This window comes from Paramormyrops kingsleyae, chromosome 19 (assembly GCF_048594095.1).
Source record: "Paramormyrops kingsleyae isolate MSU_618 chromosome 19, PKINGS_0.4, whole genome shotgun sequence".
In the NCBI taxonomy this organism is placed as follows: Eukaryota; Metazoa; Chordata; class Actinopteri; order Osteoglossiformes; family Mormyridae; genus Paramormyrops; species Paramormyrops kingsleyae.
Genome location: NC_132815.1, coordinates 22,997,933 through 23,021,872, shown reverse-complemented (window position 1 = coordinate 23,021,872; position 23,940 = coordinate 22,997,933). Strand labels below are relative to the sequence as shown.

Genomic DNA, 23,940 nt, shown 5'->3' with positions numbered 1-23,940 from the left:
CTCGTAAAGTGTTACCGATCTCTCTTTATGCTTTTGTCTTTCCTCTACATTCCCAGCTAACATGGTCATCTGAATCTTAAAACATGCATTGTGCCCTAGTCTAAAACCATATTTATTACTTAAAATATTAAATAAGTGTTCTATTCAGTATTCACTTATAAACTCAGGAATGGTTTACCTTGTTTTTTTCTCATCTGTGTCTTGTGTAAAAAAAAAAAAACATACTTGATGGAAACCTAATGGACAAATGAACAGTTCTGAATGATGTGGCCATTCATCTGGGGAAGCTGCAGTTCTTCATTGTGAACAGATGGCGAGAGTGACACAGACACAGGCAAATTTACTTTTAAAAGGGAGCACTGCTACACAAATATATCAGTGGGCAGCACTGTCAGAAGCAATATCTGTGGGGACCGATTTAGTGTAGCTTCAGGTCAGAGTAAGCTTGGGCTGCTTAGCCCTTCAGGAAGATGCCATCTGTATCCTGTCTAGTGAGGGGCATCTTTCAGCGCGGCTATTACCCAGAATTCCACACCAAGAATCGTTCTGTCATATGGAGAGACGCCACGCTAGTACATTTCCTATAGTCCTGGAACTGCAACAGCAGGTAAATGTACTATAACAAACAGAGGACTTTAAATTCTACCTTTTCTCTTCGAGGCTGTTGTAAAGGGTTCAAATTAATTGTTTTTTTCATCAAAACACAGGCAGCATTTTCCAGATGTACCCCTGCCATGGAGTACGTAATATCGCAGATCTGCTGCTTTAAAGTAATGCGGCAGATTTGAACAGAGAAAATATAAAAATAGTTATAAATCTTGTCTGCCAGGTATATGGATGAATGTGTCAAAGCTGCCCATCTGTAGGTGAGGCTAGAGAAGCAGGTGCGATAAAGAGACAGATCAATGCATGGTGCGAATGACGGCTGGTGGTCGGGGCCTGGAAGATACAGATCTGTGCTGTGGATGAGAGTGATAGAGACAGACTTTAATGTCCAGACAGTGTGTACATCTAAACACAGGTCTGTGGTGGCTGCCTTTTCACTGCATTCATCACAGGATGCCATGATTCCCCACTGTATCAGGTTTGGATGCACTGGGAGTCTGGACTTTCATCTTCACCGTTTGTCCCTGTGCTGGCTGACCTTCTGAAGGACCTGTCATATGAAGGTGGACCTCAGCTGGAGTTTAGAGCCGTGCCATTCTTGCTCTGCACTCCTGTGTCAGGTGCAGCAGGCTGTGTAGAGGCTGCTTCTAGCACCCTTTTGAGCATCTCACCAGTTTTCCTTTTGCTGAACATCTGCCATCTCATTTTTAAGTGAAGAAGAACAAGACAATGACTGCAAGCACCAGGGGGTTTATCGGATCTTTCACACCCCATTGAAGATTAAAAAATGTCTGACATCCAGAAGACCAGAAAAGCTTTGTTCTTTAGAAGGTTTTTGTGCCGATGATGAAAAGACTTGCTTTAATGTCCAAATCCTCTGATAAAATTAAGATGATGGAGTATCTGACTAAGCTAAAGCTTTTTTTTTAAAAAAAAAAATCTGTCTAGGTCAAAGTGATGCTGAGGGTTTGCCCGCTGTTGCCATCGGAGACGTCCGAGTCGCGGTCCTTCCTGAAAGTGGACCCACGCAAGAAGCAGGTGACGATAATGGAACCGGTGGCCAGCGCGGCCCATGGCTCCCATGGCTCCCATGGCTCCCCGCAGAAGCGCACTGTCGGCAACCAGGTGCCCCCCAGGATGTTTGCCTTTGATGCCACCTTCCCCCACGAGGCGTCCCAGGTTTGCTTATTTCTAGGGCTGTCTAAAGCCCCCCCTTCCCTGGCTTTTGTTCTCGCTCCAAGCTGTTCCATTTGTGGCCTGGAGTTCCTGAACCAGTACTAACAGGAAAGCAGGGTTAGGGTACTGATGCTGATACCTATCTGGAAGTGTGTGCCATGCTGTAAGGTCTAATCTGCCATACTTAGCCCTCTCCCCCTGCTGCCCCCTGCCCAGGCTGAGGTGTGTGCGGGCACCGTGGCAGAGGTCATCCAGTCTGTGGTCAACGGAGCAGACGGCTGCGTTTTCTGTTTTGGACACACAAAGCTGGGTGAGTGTGTGTGCAGTGTTTACACTGTGGCTTCTCTGGTTTTGCACAATTTCTATGCTATGGTCAGAATCTGCTTCCAGCTCTTTGTGAATTTTCCTTACCATGAGAATCTAATTTCATTTTCAAACTTGATTGGTTGATGGCACTATAATGACATACTTTACGTTCAACACCGTACATTTATATACATGTTATTTTTTAATGCATACCAAAGTATATTTTATCGTTCTCCAATCTAAACATTAATATTTGAAATTTCTGTCTTTCTATATGCAAATTTAATTGTAATTATTTTAGCTGTCACTTGCCAGATTTCTATGCCAAATAGTTAAGCTTGTAAAGCACATAATCACGGTACAAAATGGGCATATAAATGAAAAATTGAGAAAACAAAAAATGTAAAAAAAATTAATTATCTATACCTATTTATACTGCCAGCATAGTGTTTATGGATGATGGATGGACTGATGGATGTATTTATGTTTAAAACAATCAAACCTTCTACTGCTGATCTTGAAGCTGTCAGTGCGTCCCACTTACGGATTTCAGCGATCATCCCTGTCTCCCTGGGGAATGTTGTTTTTGTAATTTTTCACGATCCTTTAAAAAAGGCATTCGGCCCCCTCACTGTTGGAATGTCTGATTCATCCGGATGCTCTAAGCGCTCTTCTGCTGACATGTGTATCTTCGCTGCTCTGGGGGCCACAGCCTCTCATCACCGGCCCAGGGGGCGCTTTGAAGTCCCCGTGGCTGTGAGTGTGTTACAGACTGAAGCCAGCTGTTGGAGGGTGACTGAATGTTTACTTTTTTCAGAAATAAGTGCTGCTAAGGGCTTTTATCTTGCTTAAGTGCTTCCCATTCCCCTCGTGACGATGAATTTGCTTTTTCTTTGTCTCCATATCCACTAATGATGCCAAAGGAATGACCCTCGTCCACTCATACTTTGAAGGAATTAACTGTTACAGTACTTAAAGTAACAGCGGATCTTGTTTCACTCAGCCTTGATGGTTAAGCTGAATAAATCAGTGTTGCACTCTGCCTTGCCATCTTTGTCTGATAAGACAAGGGCAGGAGAAGTCCATCAGCACGAGAAAAACATAATGGATTGGCAATAAATCTGTACCTGTGATTTATGAAGGTTTTAAAAACATACAGTTGATTACTGAAGACAATGGCAAAATGTCAACGTGCAATAAAGTGTTTTTATTCTTTAATGGAGGTTCTCAGCATAATAAAAACGAGTTGAGGGTGTAATTGTATCTGCAGGCTTCTCCCACATTACATTACATTACACTGATGGAATCGCTGAGCATCTTTAAGAGGTTTTTACCATGTAGAAAAGGACATTAATCTTTTTAAGGAGCCTGGGTCTTACAAGTAATGGGCCTTTGGTGTAAAAGATGGGAAGGAGACGTTGTGGTGTTTTCGTTGAAGGATCTGGGTCAGAGTGACATGTGGGGGCTGGTGGTTTAGGGCATGTATGACATGCGAGAGGGCGTCTGTGGAGGTGCCAAAGATGGATTTGTCGCAGAAGCTGGCTATGTGAAAGCAAAATAAAATAACAATGTTACCCACTTGTGTTTTCTGTTAGCAATATGCTGTATGTACAAGCAAATATGTATATGTGTATGTTTTTATGTAGAAACAAATCATGAGTGTGCACTGGATAAAAGTGTATGATTAAGTTTTGTGTGTGAGAATGAATGTAAGTGCAGACGCTCCTCTACTTATGAACTTTTAACTTACAAACTTTCAGACATACGAACGAAGGAGGACTGTAAGTGCAAATTGTGTTCATTGGGCTCCCGTTTCCTGTCCGCAACATCAATTTTTTTTTTCTGCACGCCAATTCCTCCTAGTACGACTTCTGCCCTCTACTCCCACCGTGCAGCAGCGTAGCGTGTGTACTCCCAGCATCCTAGTTCTTTATTCTTGCGTACACCCTTAACATGATGTTGAATAACAACTTACGAACATTTCAAGTTACAAACTTGCCTTGGGGAACCCTGGACAGTCCATGTTTTTACTCCCTCCCAGCTCCCAGTCAATCAGGAACACCGAATACCTGGTATGGGTGCGCTGGGAACTGAGAGGAAGCAAAAACGTGGACTGTCCGGGATTCCCCGAGGACTGGGTTGGGAAACACTGCCTTAGATCAACCTTGTCTGCAGACATGTGCACAGCTGCATGTGGCCCATATCAGTGGAACTAGGCCAGTCCACGGGGGCTGGGGCCCAACCTACATCACGCAGCTCATAGTGACAGGTCCCCTACTTGAATATTTGGGGAGTTCCTTGTATTTTGTCCTGAACTTGAGTGCAATGTTTGCCTCACTTTCAATGTAATGTTTACATGCATGGCTGTCAGGCTTGATTTCAGCTGAAGATGCCGAAGAACTCACTGAAGAATTGCAGTGTATCTTCATCACATTTTTATTGTGTTCGATAAGAGCTGAATTTTATAATAGTGTGTGGAAGATCAAGTGAAAATGTATATGTGTATCTGAGTGTGTGTACCTGCTTATCTATGTGAAAAAGCATAGCGTCACTTATCTACTGTAAGTATATACAGGCAAATGAGTTCAATCATAGTACAAAAGAGAAACTTAATTTTAATTGAGCATCATGAGGAATGATAAGTGAAACATTGTTAGATCACAGGAGAGGATGAAGAGACTAAGCAAAGAATAAAATTGTCATTAATAATAAATGTATAGTGCCTGCTCACAAAATGTCTAATGACTATGTATTTTTTGACTTTCACAGTTGTAATGCCTTAGAATCTTTGCTGGATCTTGATAGCAAAGCACAAGTGACGCAAGACATTCTTTTATTTTATGTTTGATTGACATATACAGTCTTCAGCCGAAGGAAGTGAGTGGCCCACTGCCACTGAACATTATATTTCACCAGATCTTCTTTAATGAAATATGCATGAAAATGTAGATCGGTAAGATATGAGGTACGGTAATGAGGAAGCCTTCAGTCCGATAATTCATGCACCAAAAATGCTTCTGACTTGAAATGCGGCCCCTGAAATGGTGGCTGTTCTTTTGATTTGTGTTGAGCTTTAGTGCTGTTAGTAGAGTAAATAAAATGGATTCAGCTATAGCACCATCTAGATGATGTCAAAAGACTGCAAGATCTAATTGCAGGAGAATTTAATTAACACAGAGAGCAGTATCTGCAATATAACGGAGTTCTAAAAAATGGCCAATCGCTTGGGTTGACAAATTATTGATTGCATTTACTATACCTTTGAGCAATTTAATTGCAGCATGTAATTATCTCTTCCTGCATTTGAAGATTGGGCAAAATTGGGTAAATGCTCAGCCAAACTGAAAATTGCTGTGAAAAGTGTGGTTATTTCATCTAAGATAAGCGTAGCTGTTTTCACGGTAAATTAATGTACTCAAAGTTGTGCAGTTCCACATATTCTTAACCACAAAATTAATCAGAATACAAACCAAATATTAATTCTAAGCCTGGACAGCATAAGGGAAATGGACATATATATACTGTATAGATAGATAAACATTATTCAGGGCCTTGTATGTTGTTTATAATGTCCTAGATTTCTTAAGTCGATCATGGAGATATTTTGGCAGGACAGGCAATTCAAAGAAGTCAACATGGCTTGGCCTATGGTTCAGTGAAGGTCTTAAAGCTGCTGTTTTTCTCATGTGATTAACTGAAGAGCAAATTTGAAACATTTACTAGGTGTATGCGATACGTTTATAAGTAACAACCATTTCTGTGGACTGAATGAGTTTTGGTTCCCAAGGCTGTAACATATACTGAGCATAGGTGTGAAATCTCATGGTTTATCATGAGTGAGATTCACGTTTTTTAGGCATTTTTTAGGACTGACAGCCTATCACCATGCCTTACAGGAAAGTCATACACCATTATCGGGAGAGACGACTCCACGCAGAATCTCGGAATCATACCCTGTGCCATCTCCTGGCTCTTCAAGCTCATCAACGAGAGGAAGGAGAAGACGGGGTCACGCTTTTCCGTACGCGTGTCTGCTGTGGAGGTCTGGGGGCGGGACGAGGTCCTGAGGGATCTCCTGTCTGAAGTAGCAACAGGCAGCCTGCAGGACGACCAGAGTCCTGGTATCTACCTTTGTGAGGACCCCATCTGCGGAATGCAGGTTAGACAATGCTACTCACTGTAATGAGAAGTACTTTCTGTGCCTCTGTCATCTTCAGAAAGTCCTTAATGTTAAATGAAATGCTAATGTAAACTGGCTACATGAGTTTTTGCGTAGATACCGTATCTGTCATTCTATCCTGAGAATAAGAAATAAACATGTAATTTCTCCATTTCTCATCCATTTAATCTTCCTTAACAGCTAATGTACATTAACTCGTTCCTACCAGTTCCTCCAAGCTTCTAACATACTGCACATGGTTGTGGTATACTGCTATGGATCTGTCACGTTCACCCTAAGATTAATGATATGTTGATAAACTTCGTTTAAACTACTTTATGAAAAAGCACATTCTGTTATGGTAATTGAGAATAAATTTGGAAAGAAAGGATGAAACTTTATTTAACTGTCTAATATTAATGAATTATTCAGGAGCATAACTGCAGCATTGAAAGTAAAAGAAATAAACTTTCAATTTATTCCTCTAAGTAATTAAGACGTGTTATTGGAATGTACAAGAAGTGTGTTATTTTCGTACTAATGACCCCCCCACTCACCCAACCCCTCCAACCCACCCCAGCTCCAGAACCAGAGCGAGCTGAGAGCCCCCTCCCCAGAGAAAGCTGCCTTCTTCCTGGACGCTGCCATCGCTGCGCGGCGCAGCAGCAGGCCCGGCTGCAGCGAGGAGGATCACCGAATGTCACACATGCTCTTCACCCTGCACATATACCAGTACCGCATGGAGAAGGCCGGGAAGGGCGGCAGTGAGTGTCCTGGGTGATCTGATATTAAGTGGACAGCACTAAATACGTCCATTCACACCTGGCCTTAAGATGCATCTCCGCTTGCGTCTCGACTGATCACTTGTAATCGGATCTCACCTCATAATTGGTATTATGTTTCTTGCTAACGTTTATCTTCTGCGTATAATCTTTAAATTGCATTTCGTAATATCGCTGTGACTTTCAATCGACAGTGATTATTATAAAATATTATTTCACATAATGCACATGTGATTTCTCAAATAATTCCAAATATTTTTTCACAATAACATTCAACTTTTCACGTTGCAGGCATGCATTCTTATGCCACATCAACACAACACAAATTTACGTATTAAAAAACTCTTTCAGTGCTTAGGCTAATACTTTTCTATTCCAGGGCAAAGGGTTCAGTCTGTAATGCATTGTGTTGGTTGGCATATGATAATATTTCAGCTTTTATTCATAACCAATGAAGATGAAAATCGAAGAGGTTCTGATACGCTGAATCATGTCTGACTGAAAAAGTTAAGTAAAAGAAGCGAGTTAGTCAGGGCTGGGATCGGACTGAATTTCTGACCGGGAGTTCAAGCACCCGAACAACTCGATATAAAACTATATAAATTATCACGCTGTTATTATATGTTTTTATTAATATATCCATTATCTAGGCTATTGAACACATTCTTACCGCTAACGCTTTAATTTTGCATCCATGTAATTTTTGCCGGCACGGTTCACTAATATTAAGAAAGTATGGAGTAGCTTTGACATAAATAAGATAGCTTCATCAAAGTACGCATTAAATATGATCTCTGCAAATTTCAAAACATCTTTAATAAATCACTTCTTACACTATTTATTTTTCACGAATTTGCATGGAACATTAATGATGCACACTTCTGACAACGTTTCCATTTGAATGGGTCGCGACTGTGCGATATTAAACCAACTACCCAGAAAAATCACACGTATTTTTTAGTGTTGTAGAGGAAAAGATGCGTTGTTGCAATTTAGTACACAATTGCCCACTCTGCACTGGCTTGCATTCTGACATAAATCATATGTTCGATACCATTTGCGTGTCTAAAGAATACGTATGTACTCGCGGACATCAGCTGAGTAGGCGGTCCCTCAATGCGACCCAGGACACATTTGCGTTGATACTGCTATAAGAATGTTTCCATATGCATCCCAAACCACCCTCGAATGTGGTTTGAGCGATTGGATCTTGATTCGTTTTCCATGCGGTTTGGGTGTGTTCACACCTGTATTTAGTGCTGATCCGATCACCCAGGGTGCATGTCAATACCAGGTGTGAACAGGACTTTAGAGTGTAAGGTTGAGTTTGGATATGCTGATGGCCTCAAGAGGGCCCAGGGATGCTTGAAAATAACTACTGTATAACTAATTGGAATCTTATTTAATTCTGTTTCTTCTTCTGTTATTTCCAGCAAGAATCATCCTTGTTAATAAGTCTGTCCTAGCAGAGGTTATATTTCGGAATCCTCCAGAGGGGAGAAAGGTCTCAGTCAGCATTTCTTTATGGACTGAGCACTCACAGAAAAATATTCCCCTTAAGATGGCTTGCGTTCTAAGACTTCCTCTTCCATACTACAAAAGGTTAAATTATGTTTGTGGTACTGTAGCAGTTTCTTCAAATTTGCATCCTCCTGGATATCTCATTAGCCTATGTCAGCAGCTCAAGCTGATTTTGATAATGCATTTCAGATCTGAGTAGTGACTATAAACATACATATTAAAAAAAGTCTCAAAAAAAAACACCTAAACATCTTATTTCAACCCTCTGAACACCAATCACCTACAGCCGGAATCTGCAGATTGCCTCCAGAGGATGTGACTAATTCTTGTTATCGTAAAAAGACCACCAGGCTGTGGTCTGGTTGCCCACTTGCACCAGGCTGTGGTCTGGTTGCCCACTTGCACCAGGCTGTGGTCTGGTTGCCCACTTGCACCAGGCTGTGGTCTGGTTGCCCACTTGCACCAGGCCTGCACAACTAGGAGGCCTCATGTAGCTTCATGTTCTTTTAATTAAAGGGAAAAAAAGTAGCATTGTGTGTATGTGGAACAGCGTGTTTCAGCGCAGGGCATGTGACACCCTGACCTGAGAATAGCTGACACCAAACCACTCTGCTTCTATATCTCTCAGTTAATGTCAAATATAAGGCAGGGGTGGGCAATCTTACCCAGAAAAGGCCGCTGTATATGCAGGTTTTCACTGCAACTCCCTAGTTCAGGGGTGTCAAACTCCATTCCTGGGGGGGCGGAGCCCTGTGTAGCTTAGCTCTTTCCCTGTTCCCACACAAATGATTCAGCTTAAGAGCTGTGTGAAAATTAGCACAAGTTGTTGAATCAGGTGTGTTAAATGAAGAGAAACCCAAAAATGTGCAGGACTCTGGCTCCCCAGGACAGGAGTCTGACACCCCTGCCCTAGTTTACTAATTAGAGGACTGATTGGCTGTAGAGTCCTCACACCTGGGTTTGAACAGCTGACCTAAAGGTCACCCCAAAAACCTGCATACACACCGGCCCTTTGCAGATAAGGTTGCCCACCGCTGATGTAAGGAATGTTTTGTATTTCATGGTTTTATTTATTTATTTTTTTACTTTCTCACTGAAAAGCCTTTATTTTCCATGTAGGGAAAGGACTTTATGTGCCATACTGAGGGTCTATTTCTGTTCTGTCAGGGGTCTTTCATCTTAAAGCCTTTTTACCATTGCCAGCTTCATCTCAAGCTGTTATTCTGTGCTATTCTGGCGTCTGTTAGTGCTTGCCAGTTAGCACGGACTTGATGGATAGTTAATAGAAAATACCCAAGTCAGTCTTCCAGCTGACACCAGTCTCCTGTTCACATACACCGTGCCAGGGGACTAGTTTACACACAGTACATGTTTACAGGTGCTTTGGTGATAAAGTTATAACTGACAGGTCAGACATTCCCTTGCTGTCTGAGACATGCTTCCAAGGAAAGTGTCACAGATGGCAGTGATGCTGTCTGCAGCCTTTGCTGGTGCAGTGAGGCTGGTCACCATGTCAAAGTCAGGAGGGAAATTGACTTAATTCTGCTTGTGAGTGTGTGATTCAGGAAGCAGAGAGCATGCTGGGAATTAACTACCAGAATGAGCGTGGTTCTGCCGCTCGCATAACTGATTGGTTTCACTCTTGGCCGGCTGATTCAAGTACCTTTCCTACTGCCTTGCATACAATGCATTTTGTGCCACGTTTATATGAACTGCTTTAACTCAATATTAATTCAGGAGCCCATTTCCAAATTGCTTCTCTATTACTCTAATCAGCTCTCTTTATTCTATCCTGTTTATCCTCTAATTTTCCTCCCTTTCCACCCCCCCTTTAGTGTCGGGGGGCCGGAGTAGGCTGCACTTGATTGACCTGGGCAGCTGTGCTAAGGTGCCCAGCAAGACCCGTGACGGCCCTGCCGGACCCTGCCTCTCCCTCACAGCCCTGGGCAATGTCATCCTGGCCCTGGTCAACGGCAGCAAACACATCCCTTACAAGTGCGTAGGCCATTCTGCATGTCTGTGAGTGTGTGCATTCACGCATAGCCTGCCAGTGAGGATCAATACACACTGTCAACACTCCCAGGGTGCTTAATATAAAATAAAATCACACATGGAATTTGAGGTTTAAGGGTTAGCAGTTTCATAATTAGAGCCAATATTTATGAAGTCGATTTCAAGAAGCAATTTTGCAATTTAGGGAGTTCCAGAGTTGAGTGATTTTCACATCTTCAGATAGAGATATAATTAGGTATCACTGATGTACCTAAAACAATATTTATTCCTAAGACGCAGAAAATGCTTGATTTATTTAAGAAAATATGTCAGGGTTGGTGCTGTCCCCTCCCCGCTTGGCCAGCAGGGGTCGCTGGCCGTCCTGTCCTCCTCCTTGTCTCTTGCCCTTTAGCCCCAGTATGCCTAAGTCCCTAGTGTGTTTCCCTGTTCCACAGACCGCTGCATAGCTCTGTGGGTTGAGTGTGCAGCTCAGAGACTGTTACCCCTCTGATCATATGTTTCAGGCTCACTATCTGTTATTTTGTTTATTGCTTTTTTTGTTTCCATTGTGTTTACTTTTCACTTTTTTTTCCCTATCTCAGGTTTGTCATGCTCGTGTCCTGTTCTCTTCTAGTCCTGTTTGTATTTTTGTGTGTCTTAAGTGTAGTCTTCCCAGTTTATATTTTCGAGGTTCAGTGTTTGCTAATTGTTCCATCCGTCGCTTGCTGTCCTGCGTCTGTGATTGGTTGATTGCCTGATGTTCCACACCTTGCCCCCCTCGTTAGCCTGGATGCGTATCGTATTTAAGTGCCTGCCCCTGCTCAGTTCTTTAGTCTATCATTGTGTGCTATGTGTCTGCATGGCAGCTGTGTTCATGGTACTGTGTGTTAGGAGATATGTTTGGTGCTTAGTCCTACTCCTTGTGTTTCTGTTCCCTGGTGTTTATTTTATGGTTTCTTTAGTTGGTTCTTATTTTTTCCCTGCTTTTGGCCTCTTGTGGTCCTGTTATTCTTGTGACTTTTTTTTTTGTTCTGTGTAATTCAATAAATCCTTGTTTGTCTCGGAGCCACATACAGTATGGATCGTTACCTTTTTCCCGCCTGTGCTGTGACAAAATAGCAATTTATTCAAGGTGCTTCCCGAATTCCAGCAGGTGCACATATGATCGGAATCGCTGTAGAAAAGGTGTGAATCTGACCTGAATTTAGCTTCTGTGTTCTTCACAGTCAGGTCATTGTAATGATACTGTGGCTCCGCGGGCTGACAGACGAGCCGAGTGAATGAGAGCACAGGGGCGGCTGCTCTTTCATATCCGTGGCTTCACTCTGGACTGTAGGCGTGGTGGAGATGGGGCAACTCTGCTTCTCCTGGCACCATGCGAGCCTCCACTCTGGGGACATCGCAGCAGGAAGGGCTTTATGACATGCCGGATCTCCCGCCCCACTTCTGGCACCCAGAGCTCGCGCCGCAGAGCTGCAATTTAAATTCGGCACACTTGTATTGCCAAGTAGAGCCCGGTTTTAGGGGGAACAGCAAGCATGGCGACATTATGCAGGTATGCAGCTATGACTGATGTGACTTCATGGTGAATGTCATTGACCTCATATTTAATCCACTTTAAGCGAATCACCCCAAAACACAGGTAACACACATAAAAGTAATAAAAGGAATAAGTCAAAAAAGTAATTTTACACAATGACAATCAAGTGCTTGAGTCTTGAATTAAAACAATTTACCTTTTAATTATCCCATCATTGCAAAATCAAATTACTGCCACTACACCTTTATGTCCCTGAAGTAGCTTCATTTATCTTAAGTCCCCATGTCTTAATTATCATTAACTGTAATCAGTCACCAGAAGTTGTTAATATAGGAAGTGGTTTGAAAGTACACAAGGCTGGTGTAACTAATGCCATGTTGCTATGGCAGTTATTTGTTCCTATTAGTACGTGCCCACTCATTGCTTAATTAAGATGTCAAGACCAATTAACACTTAACAATTAGCACATGTCATTTACCTCATGGATACGTGAATATCAGGCACAATGCATCAAACTGGCCTGTCTGTGTACAACAATCAATTCACCCACGTGTGTATATTTATAATATTTATAATCTATCACATATGTATTTCTTGTACAGTGTAATTTATTGTTTGTATGGTGTCGCTTATTGTCTGTGTACGAGAGAGTATCAAGCTGCCAGAAACAAATTCCTTGTGTGCCCCAGCACACTTGGCGAATAAAAGCTGATTCTGATTCTGATTCTGATTATGAGGATTTTAAATTACATATCCAGTCGGACTAATTGCATTTATGAAATATCCAGGTATTAGGTAGTTTTAAAGAATTATACACAGTAATGATCATTATCATAACCTTTTAAAAATAGAGGTTTCATAAATGACATACGACTTGTGAATTATTGCCATCTTTCATTATAATGAAATTTTAATTACATCTATTTAAATACTGGAGGATTTTTGGTAGCAACAATTAAGGTTAAGTACCTTGTTCTATGGTATGCCTTTCCTCAGATATTAGCTGATAATCAGGATGTAATTACTATGGTAGCTGCAGTCCTACAGATCTTCTGTCAGGAAACTAATTCTGTTAAGCACAGTGACAGTGTATGCTATGTTGAAACAGCATTATATCCCCATCTCATTAGTGGCCATGGGGATTGCTGAATGGTCTCTCTCAGAAGGTAAATACATTAATTATGGCTGACAGCATGTTTTAGAGTAGGGAAGCATTAGCCAACTCACCACCTCTTACATCTACAAACATTTTCCAAAGTTATCATCTGTAATAGCTGTTGTCAGAGGATTAACACATCATCAAGGAATTCTGAGAACGCATCATGCCAATTCCATTCAGTTCGGATCTGCTTGAAGTAGATCTTAAGACTTACAATAGAAAACATTGTAAACCTAGGACATACCAAAGTAAATAAGAAATAAAAAATGAAGGAAACACCATTAAAGAGACATACACTCACCCACCCCACACACAAATATACAGACACACATACAAATCAGCCTATAGTGCATCTCTGGGTCTGCGTGCTGAAACTGCTTTGCATTTATCAGGAGCTAGGAGCGTGAAGCAGTGTAAATATATCAGAGTACAATTGGATTGCATGACCAATGTAGGAGGACTGAGTTCTGCCCACTAAAGTAGTTCCTGTATGTGTGTCGCAGGGATAGTAAGCTGACCATGCTGCTAAGGGAATCCCTGGGCAACATTAATTGCCGCACCACCATGATCGCCCACATCTCCAGCTCGCCCAGCAACTTCTCCGAGACGCTCTCCACAATCCAGATAGCTTCAAGAGTGCTCAGAATGAAGAAGAAGAAGACTAAAGTATGTGCCTGATATAGTCTGGTTCAGATATGTCCTTTGTGCACTTACCACAACTCTTTCATCGTAACTAAATCTATATATACTCAAAGGTAATTTTTCATGTTACAGGACAGATCTTTGACTTAGCTTGTCTTTCCATATTCACATCAGCAATACACTTCTAGCTCATCTGGTGGGGAGAGCTCCTGTGAGGAGGGGAGGATGCGTCGGCCGACCCAACTGAGAACCCTACATTCTCGCAATGTGGTGGACTCCGACCTGCCTCTGCTACAGCTCTCCAGTGACCCAGATGACTACTCCAGCAGTGAGCAGTCATGTGACACAGTCATCTATGTGGGGCCTAATGGTTCTGCTCTGTCAGACAAAGAGCTGACGGACAATGAGGGCCCTCCAGAATTTGTACCCATCATACCCTCGCTACACAAGAACAAGGCAGAGAGAGTGAGACCATCACCTCAGCTGACACTGGATCCACAGTTAATTCAACAGCCTCAGCAGCAGCCTCTGGGCGATGATTCGCAACTGGGCAAGCGTGAGCAGGACTGTCTCAAGTGCAACACATTTGCTGAGCTGCAGGAAAGACTAGAGTGCATCGATGGCAGTGAAGAGGTCAGCAGATTCCCATTTGAGGAGGTTCCACCTACCAATGTGGCCAAAGTTGAATTCTCTAATAGCATGGTTAAAAACAACCTGGAGACACGCCTAGGCAAGATGGCATCATATGACCAGCAGTTGGAGGAGACTGGAGAGGTGATGGTAGAGGCAGTGATCACACAGTCTACAATCTGCAGACTCTCTCAGGCAGCAGCTGACAGCTGCGAACTGTCACCTAGTAGATGTGTGACAGGAAGTAGCAGCGACGAGTTTGAAAAAAAAGGTTCCACTCTCCATGACGGTGTGGAGTCCATGAGTGCCACCAGCCATAGTGAGAGCAAACCGCGGTCTGGAGGCTCCCCAAGGCTAGGCATTGCTAGCTTGACTAAAACTTCTGAGCACAGGCCAGCATCTTCACCGTCTCAGCGCTGCAAGGTATACACCCAAAAAGGGATCTTTCCTTGTACTCCGTTGTCATCATCGCAGAGTTTGAGTAGGGAAACTGAAAGGTCTTCTACTGAGTCTTTGCTTCAGCTTGAGACTAGAACTTCCCCTGTTGGTATGAGTTCTCAAATCCTAAAAAGAAACTCCTCTTCAATTAGTTTGGACTCAAGTGAAATTTTGACTGAAGTTCTGGTTCAGCCTTCATTGGAGAACAAGAGAGAACTAAGAAGCAGCACTACCTTGACTGTACAGCAGCCACTGGAGCTAAATGGGGAGGATGAGCTGGTATTCAGCCTGGTGAAAGAGCTTAACATCAACGCCATGACAGAGGATGGCAGGCCCACCAGCATCATAAGCTTCAACAGTGACTGTTCAGTTCAGGCACTGGCTTCTGGATCCAGGCCCGTCAGCATCATCAGCAGTATCAGTGAAGATCTGGATCACTTCACTGTCACTTCCTCCATGACCACAACTTCAGCAATAACCAAACTCATTCCTTTCTCCGCGGAAGAAGACTTCTCCAGTGAGTACTCCATCAGCTCATGGCTCCAGAATGTGAGCACCAGCAGTCATGAAGATCAGGCTTTTAGTAGAGTCATTGTTCAGTCATGTTGTAGCCAAAGAGAAGCTTTGGCCGAACCCCTTAAACCTGAACTTTCAGAGGTTGCCCTCAGTGATGGCCACATTCTAATAAGGGAAGGGGTCACCTTGGCAACTGATGGTTGCACTACAGCTTCAAAAGTGAATGAAAAGTGTCCAGTAAGTGAAGACATTCCTCCCATAGGAAAAGACGTGGTTGGCATTTCTAATTCACAAAATCCGGGGAACACAAAAAACATAGTACCCATCAAAATGAATATCTCTGATAATCCTTGTGACACGGCTGAACCAGCAGTAATACAGGACTCTGCTGAACCGTTACCATCCGTTAAAATGTCACAAATAAAAGATGTGAAAATGCCTCCTGTTCCGATTTCCAGTGGAATGAAATTTGAGGACCCCTGGATGAAAAGAGACACGGATAACATAAAGCTTAAAGAAAATACTTGTGCTGTTAAACCAGAGAAGAAGGGTTTTTGTTCTGGAATAAATCAGAGCCAAAATGGCAGGCTTGGGTCAATCCCTGGGGAAGTGGCTTCCTCTGCTTCTCTGAAAAGAGTGGTGGACGGCAGTAATATAGTCATGAATGCAGCAGAAATCCTGCCACCTGTCCATACAGCTCATATGTTTAGGGCATCCAGCCTTCCAAGAGGCTGGTGTCGTGCCAACAGACAGGATAATAATGAGGACCCTTCTAATTCTTACTTGTATGGCGAATATAACAATTTGGGTATAACAACCTCTACACCATGTAGACCAAAGGCTACTCTGGAAAAAAGGGGACCATCAGCAAAGCCAGGAGTCTTTGCTCAGGTAAAGGGAATCCCACCACTACCACCAATAAGGAAGTCCAGCCTGGATCAGAAAAACCGAGCCAGCGTCCAGTGTGTCACTAGCAACACTTCAACATCAAACTTGACACAGTCTTTCCTACGTTGCACAACTGATGATTCTGGAAACTGTGTGAAAAACAAAGGTTGCAGTGGTGAGAGCAGCAGACTTTTTAGTGCAAAGCTTGAGCAGTTGGCTAACAGGACTAACTCTCTGGGAAGGTCTAATGCAGGGCAGTGTGACTGCCTGTCCTTGGAGAGAGCAGATAGCTTGACTTCAGTTGGCTCGAGAAGCAGTACGGGGAAGGAATGCAGTATGCCAAGACTGAGCCGAAGCCTTCGGCGGAGTTCTGTGTCCTCAACAATTAATGGACACAGTAATGGGAATAGTAATACGCTGCTGTCACCCAAGGCTAGCCCATCCAAGATCTCTGCAGTCAGCAAACTCCTAATGGTCAGCCCCAAGGCCCGAAGCTTGTCCGCATCCAGCACTCGGACCCTCAGTTTCTCAACTAAATCTCTCCCACAATCTGTCAACAGGAGCTCCAGTTTACCACCAAATGGAAAGAACCAGAATCAGGGCTCCTGGTCAACTCAGTCTTTGAGTCGAAGTCGGGGATCAGGATTGGCCTCTAAGCTCCCCCTGAGGGCAGTGAATGGGCGGATCTCTGAACTCCTCCAGGGCAGCATAGGCTCCAGAGCTCGGGGACCGCTAGATGTTGAGGCGCGGGCTGGGCTCCCGGGGGAGGAGAAGCAGGTAGCCAGTGCTCTGCCGTCCCCATACAGCAAGATCACAGCTCCGCGCAAGCCCCATCGCTGCAGCAGTGGCCATGCCAGCGACAACAGCAGCATCCTAAGCGGAGAGTTACCTCCAGCCATGGGGAAGACCGCCCTGTTCTATCACAGCGGAGGCAGCAGTGGCTATGAGAGCATGATGCGTGACAGCGAGGCCACAGGCAGTACATCCTCGGCCCAAGATTCAATGAGCGACAACAGTAGCTCTGTGAGTGGACGTAGGAGTGCCAAAAACCAGAAGAAAAGGAACAATACAGGTAAATTTAATTTACAATATCATTCTTTGGCTTTAAAAAGGCATTATATTTGAATCAAAAAATTAATTGACCAAAATTATATATATATATAATAAAATTATAGATCTACAGTGTACAGTAAATGACATGAGGGAAATTATGTGTATATATATATATGATTGAATATAAATATATATCTGGTCTGTGATGATCTGGCTCCTCACTGCTTAGGTTCACAGCGGCGCCGCCTGATCCCTACACTCTCCTTTGACATGACTTCACCGGTAAGGAAGCAAGTTCTGAGTCCTGGAGGCCGCTGGGTGGACGGCCCCCTGCGAGCCGGCCAGAGAGGCCTGACCGATACTTTTGAGATCAAGGTCTACGAGATCGATGACGTGGAACGTCTGCAGAGGAGGAGGGCTGCTGGCTCCAAGGTACAGTGGGGAAATCATTACTTGGTAGAATACATTTTTGTATTTTACAGTCAATCTTATATAAAAATGTCAATGGCAGGATTGGAGAGGGCCGGAACAGAAGCAGCAATATATTTATATGGTTCTATTTGCAGGAAGTGATCTTCTTCAGTGCCAAGCTAAAGATCCTGGAGCACCGACAGCAGCGCATCTTGGAGGTGCGGGCACGGTACGACTGGCTGAAGAAGGAGCTGGAACAGACGAAGCAGCATTTGATGCTGGCGCCGGAGAAGTGGACCAGTGAATGTGAGTTACTGCAGCCCCATTCACACTGCCATGTTTCAAGGCGTACAGAGACACTTTGTAAATGTTATGAGATGCGAGTTAACTTTCCTTTATGGAAATAGATTCCATTCTGATGCATTGAGTTCCCTGAACTTCTCATTTGTAAAACACGTGGAAGACTCCTCAGGTCTCGTATTTCAACATCAATATTCCTGGGTATAAACACTAGAAATTGACCCTAGCAGGATTTACTCAAATAGGTGCAACATGGCTATGGACAAGAGCTACAGAAATACCCTGGGACTTATATAGAATATCTGGATCTAAATAATAATATACATTGTTTCGCCAGAGGTTAGGAGCTGAACCAACTGTCAATGAGAATATCTGAATGGATTTTTAGGAGTCAGACTGAAGACAGGTATATACAGAGCCCTTAAGGGACCTGTGCAAATAAATAAAATGCTCTTACTCATAATCTCGTGCTCATGCGAAAGTAAGTCATGCACACAAAAGTATCTTGTTTGCGCGCACAAGCATGTCGTGTCTACGCCAAAGTCATGTGCGTGAGAAAGTTATTTTTTTGCACAGGTCCCTTAAGGAGCACAGTAGTTATAAATAGAAAAAGTAATTTATGTTTTCATGCAAATATTATTTTAGCATCCCAGTGTCACACAGTTTCCTTCCACAGTCCAAAGACATGCAATTAGGCTGATTTGCATCTTTAAATTTCCCACAGAGTAGTATTGTGTGTATGTGTTCTGTGATCGGCTGACAATCCTGATAGGGGTACACCCCAGCTTTGTGTCCTATAATGCCTGTGATAGACCCCCCCACAACACTGACCTGGAAGAGCATCTGGGTTATTTTAATGTTTCGAGGTAGACGTGACAGTGGTAGAAACACTTCTCCTTGTCTGGCGTACTTTGCAGTTGATTTGCAGCAGACGTTTGAGGTGGACTCGGTGGAGTACCTGGAGGCTCTGGAGTGTGTCACCGGGCGTCTGGAGAGCCGCGTTAACTTCTGCAAGGCGCACCTGATGATGATCACGTGCTTCGATGTTACCTCCAGGCGGCGATGAAGGAGATGGCCCAAAAAAGAATGTGCCCATAGGAAGTGAAGTGATTGGAATGTGATGAACAGTATGGAATTCAGTGTACAGCAGTGCTTCCCAATCCGGTCAATCGTAGACAGCCGGTCCACGATTTTGCTCCCTCCCCGAGAAAAAACGTGGACTGGCTGTGGATCCCCGAGGAGTGGATTGGGAAACACTGGTGTACAGGAATCAGCTGCATGCTTATCCGATGCCTGCTGAATCTCTGAAAAGCCAAACGTTATGTTCCCAGATGATTAGGAGATACCTGTGTGAATAGATAATCACCTTTATCAAGGAACTGCTTCATGCTTCTTTATGTTGGTTATTATTTCCTTACAATGAATAGACTGAAGAAATAAGGAGGAACTGAAAGGGAAGGAAGGAAATGAGTAAAGAGTACGGTAGAAAAATCAGCAAGTGCCTTGCAAAGACTTGCATATCCAAACATCCCTGTATATATGTAAAGATGGTGCTAACGTATATTACATAAAAACAAAATATATACATACATTCGACCTTTTCATGTACAAGTATGCATTTTCTCTTCTTATATTCTTATATATTCTTGCCAAGAAGGATAGACTGTGGTAAGTGTAGATCCCTTCAATTTGTTTTTTACTTCACAAAATTAGCCTGAAGAGTCTGAGAGTGCTGAAGAATGCTGGGAAAAAAGAAATATTCAAAATGAATTTGGCCTTATATGAAAAATACTATTCTCCGTGACTCAGCGAATTTTAGATTTGCTAATGCAACACTGTGCCGCCTGAGGTCAAGCGACCAAGAGGCTGTGAGTTTTACATGCCACACGTGTAACCACGGTAAAAATGGTGCTGAGGAAAATGGTGCTGCAGTGTTGTTCCTTGTCACATGATCCTCATCATCAGCATCAAATATTAAACAAGTTTTCAGACATTTGGAAATGAATGATCGATTGTCTCCTGAAAGCGTCACATTAAATTGCGCCAAGTTTTCAAAACTGTAAGAAAATCACCATCAGCTCCCTAAGTTTATCTGACTGTTATAAATTACCACCCACATGGCGATTTATTCCTCTCCTTCTCCCTGGTGCCCCCAGGCTATACGACAGAGACACAGTTGTCATACTTAAATAAGGCGTGCATTTCTGTGTCAGTATGTCAAATAGACAAGGATGCAGAAAACTGCTACACAAGTTCACATTCACATCGTAAAGCAATGCCTGTGGCAGTTTCTTGTCCTAACAGCATGTACTTATTTTATGTACATGCTTATGTACATTCCTCTGACATGAAATTACCATGCATTTTAACCTTTATACTGCAAATGAAGTACAAATTAGCCACATAAAGGTTACAACGCACAGTAATTTCTTGTCATAGCAGTGCAAATGCACATAAAATAAGTACACATCTGCACTGCTATGGCATGAAATTGCCACCCGTATCGCCAGTTATGCGCATCCTTGCCAAAGGGCACGTGGAATCTTCATTTGTGCCAGGAAATGAATCCCCATTCATTCTCTGCGGTCCCATTGCAGCCTAGTATGCACACCGGTACCTGTTGTCACTTTTTTTTGAAGATCTTTAGCCTCTTTTTAACCCCGTCTGCCTTATCGGTCTCATTCGTCTACACCCACTCCTTCGTCTCTGCAGATAGGCAGATTTCACTCCCATCCTTTCACCTTCATCATGTTAATTTTTGAAGGATGTAATTAATTTCTGAACTCAGGATGATTAGTTTCACAGAGTTGCTTATATTAAACAAAGTAGTTATACTGATTTGCAATGTGCTATGCATTAAAGATTGTACAATAGCAGATACCATTTCATTGATACTGTATATATAAGATACATAAAATGTCATTAGGTGTTGTGGAAATATTACCATTTTTTCCCCTTTTTTAACAAATGCACTTGACGGTGGATTATTTGGGTGTAGTCTACCATAGTTGGCCAGGCTCCATCACTCTGTTAATGGTGTACCACAAAATCATGGTGTATTTGGTATATTTCCCATAGCCCTGCATTGGATGGCCTTTCCACAATGTAATATAATCTGATTCATAGTGCACTTTGATAAGAGCGTATACAGTATGCTTTGTGTCTGACTAGTCACGGCGATGATCTTTGTTGTCAACATGAAGCCTCGATCATAAGAATTCAGCTTGAGTCTCCTTGATGTGCAAGAGATGATCATGAGTTATGATAAAGATGCTGAAATTGTGCCTGTATTGTGTTATGTACACATAGATGGACAAGCAATGTACCCGCCACCATCAAATAAATGCAAAAATAATAATTATAATAATAAAAATTCAAGTGCAATCATTTGTCTACAATCAAATGGAGATTCTTGTTCATTGTATTGTTTATGGGAAGCACAATACAGAATAGATGTATTATTCATATCCTTTGTCAGTTCATTAATCAGTGATCAATTACATTTACCACTTAAACAATGAACTTATCTAGGTTTATTTAGATTGATTTCAGTAAGAATCAGATAATGGGTAGATATTTCATAAGGACAGTTCTTAAAGGAATTCCTCAGTCTTAGCATAATAAGATGGAATAAGGATATTGAGTGCTTTGATTATACCCATGTTGTACAAAATGTTTATTATTGATCGTGTTAAATGCTTTAAAAGGCGTTCAATTTCATGTTTTTTTCTAGCTAATAACCTAATTTTCAGCCAACTTCCTGGCTCTCCCACTCGTTTGCTGTGAGCTGCTTGGATCTCGCTGTTTTCCTCGGATATGGCGGCACACCTGAATGACTGGAATCTCAGTCTTTCTTACTGTTTTAAATCACACCCACGATCATCGTAAACAATTAAATAACTTAAAATATAACAGTGGGGTGTTCTGATGGGATATTGGCCCCAAAACACTCCATTCCTATTGGTAAAGTCAATGTGAGATATGATATAAAATACATAATCAGAATATTATTTTTATATTTAGATTCAATTATATTTTGTATCAGTGAGAACTTTGTGTATTGTGGGAGAAATATTTGACCTTTGGACAAACAACATGGAAAGTAGTAAGGAATTAATTCTCATTATAGGAATTTTCACCAAGCAAGAAGCTTGGAACAAAGGATTTCCAAACTGAATTCTTTGAGGTAGATATTTAATCTATAAGGATTAATTGCTTTAGGCAGTCAAATACTGAATAAGAATTTCCCCATGACCATGGATATTGGATAATTAATGTTAAAAATTATACATTTTGGAGATGTGTTTCATTGGATAAACACTTTGAATTAGTGAGGATTCCTGATGACTCATTGACTTGCAGAGGTGCATTTTTGTTAGTGAAGGATTGTAAGACTCCTACCTGCCACTGCGAAGGTCAATCAACAAGAAAATCAAAGCCGACAAGTACAGGCAGCTAGAACATTCCCCCGGTGGGAGAGTGTGGCCGTGCTGTGGCTGGCTGCGTGTCTCGTCTCATTCGGTGAGAGGACTGCTCGTCTGCTCTACCTGAATCCAGACCCACAATGAGGAGAGGCTCATTTACATAACATCCTGATCGGGCTCCTTGTTCTCAAGCACAACATTGCAGTACCTGCTGCCCATCTTTACTGGATCCGTGTTTTCAAGATAAATGCTGCAGAATATTTTTGTTCTGTTACAATGGAGTAATTTTACTCTCATATCTCACCGCACAGCACCCCATTCAATGGCGAAATACAAGACATATTATTTATACTGTATTTATATAAAACCTACAGATGAGTTTTCAGAAAGGTTAATGGACATCGTAACCCAAACATATGTATTAGGTACATTTGGTACGTACTTTATATTTAATACATTTTGCTAATGATATTGCATACCTAGCTCTAAGATGAAGCAATTCAAAATGTATTAGAAGATAAGTTATTGTAGGCCCATACAATAAATTGTCAGGATCAGTCCTTACTTTGTCCATTTCTGTCCTTCACTTCTCTGTTTGGCCACTGGGTGTCACTGGTCATCCCGTTCGATTCCCTGTGTTCCCCTAGGTTTAACCCCAATCATAGTGCACATAGAGTAGATCTCCTTGTTTCTTGGGTCATCGTGTGGCTGAATGCATGGCAAAGAACCATATAACCTGGAACATCGCGAGTTCCAGGCTATTTGTGCCCCAGGACTCTTTTTTGGTTGACTTTGTGCGTATATCGTGTTTCTTGTGTTTCTGCACTCTAGTTAGGTGGTTGTCCATAATGTCTATACTGTTCTTGGTTTTCCCTGCCTGAACTGTGTGCCCAGTTTGTATCCAAGTCCTGTATTCATGGTATCTCTTAGTCCCTAATATTTGGGAACTTTTTAATGACTCACACCTGTCCCTCGTCTAGCCTTTGTTACATTTGTATATAAGTTCTTGTCTCTCCTTAGTTCCCCGCTCAGCTAATGAAGTGTGTTTGAATGTGTTAGCAGTTTGAAGGTCCCCACAGTAAACCCTGTCCTAAATCTGTGTTCTCAGTCTGCGGTTTCTCCTGTTTAGCTTCAGCCTTCATTAGTACTTGTATTGCTTTCATGCCTTTGTTTAGACCCCTTGTGTGTCTTTTGTTTTGAGTAGTGTTTGTAATAAAGTTCCCTTTGTCTTGAAAGCCGCTTAGTAGAAGATCGTCAATACCCTGCCATAACATAAATATTTTTTAAAAAGCTTTCAAGATTCTTTCAAATTAGTGCAATTCAATTTACAGGTGAAATTTCCAAATAAAATATCCATTTTCCACCTGCTCACAAGATTACAATATAAACAAGACTGG

At 42.3% G+C, this 23,940-nt stretch overlaps 1 protein-coding gene and 1 long non-coding RNA gene across 2 annotated transcripts in view; one reads left to right on the top strand and one right to left on the bottom strand.

The window, feature by feature from the left end:
* The window catches only part of kif26bb (kinesin family member 26Bb), a 97,068-nt gene extending 73,354 nt beyond the window's left edge, over positions 1–23,714 (top strand). The window contains exons 6-15 of the mRNA XM_023806725.2: positions 1,555–1,785; positions 1,999–2,092; positions 5,985–6,247; positions 6,828–7,011; positions 10,386–10,545; positions 13,745–13,907; positions 14,058–17,427; positions 17,638–17,840; positions 17,975–18,125; positions 19,037–23,714. Of these exons, the coding sequence (XP_023662493.2) occupies positions 1,555–1,785; positions 1,999–2,092; positions 5,985–6,247; positions 6,828–7,011; positions 10,386–10,545; positions 13,745–13,907; positions 14,058–17,427; positions 17,638–17,840; positions 17,975–18,125; positions 19,037–19,185 (4,968 nt within the window). The 3' untranslated portion in view covers positions 19,186–23,714. The remainder of the gene's footprint in view (positions 1–1,554; positions 1,786–1,998; positions 2,093–5,984; positions 6,248–6,827; positions 7,012–10,385; positions 10,546–13,744; positions 13,908–14,057; positions 17,428–17,637; positions 17,841–17,974; positions 18,126–19,036) is intronic.
* On the bottom strand, positions 4,877–9,309 carry LOC140580951 (uncharacterized). Its single transcript, XR_011984088.1, has 3 exons — positions 9,216–9,309; positions 6,042–6,234; positions 4,877–5,167 (listed from the first exon to the last, which is right to left on the bottom strand). It is a non-coding gene; the product is annotated as an uncharacterized lncRNA (long non-coding RNA).
* Positions 23,715–23,940: the final 226 nt, after the last annotated feature.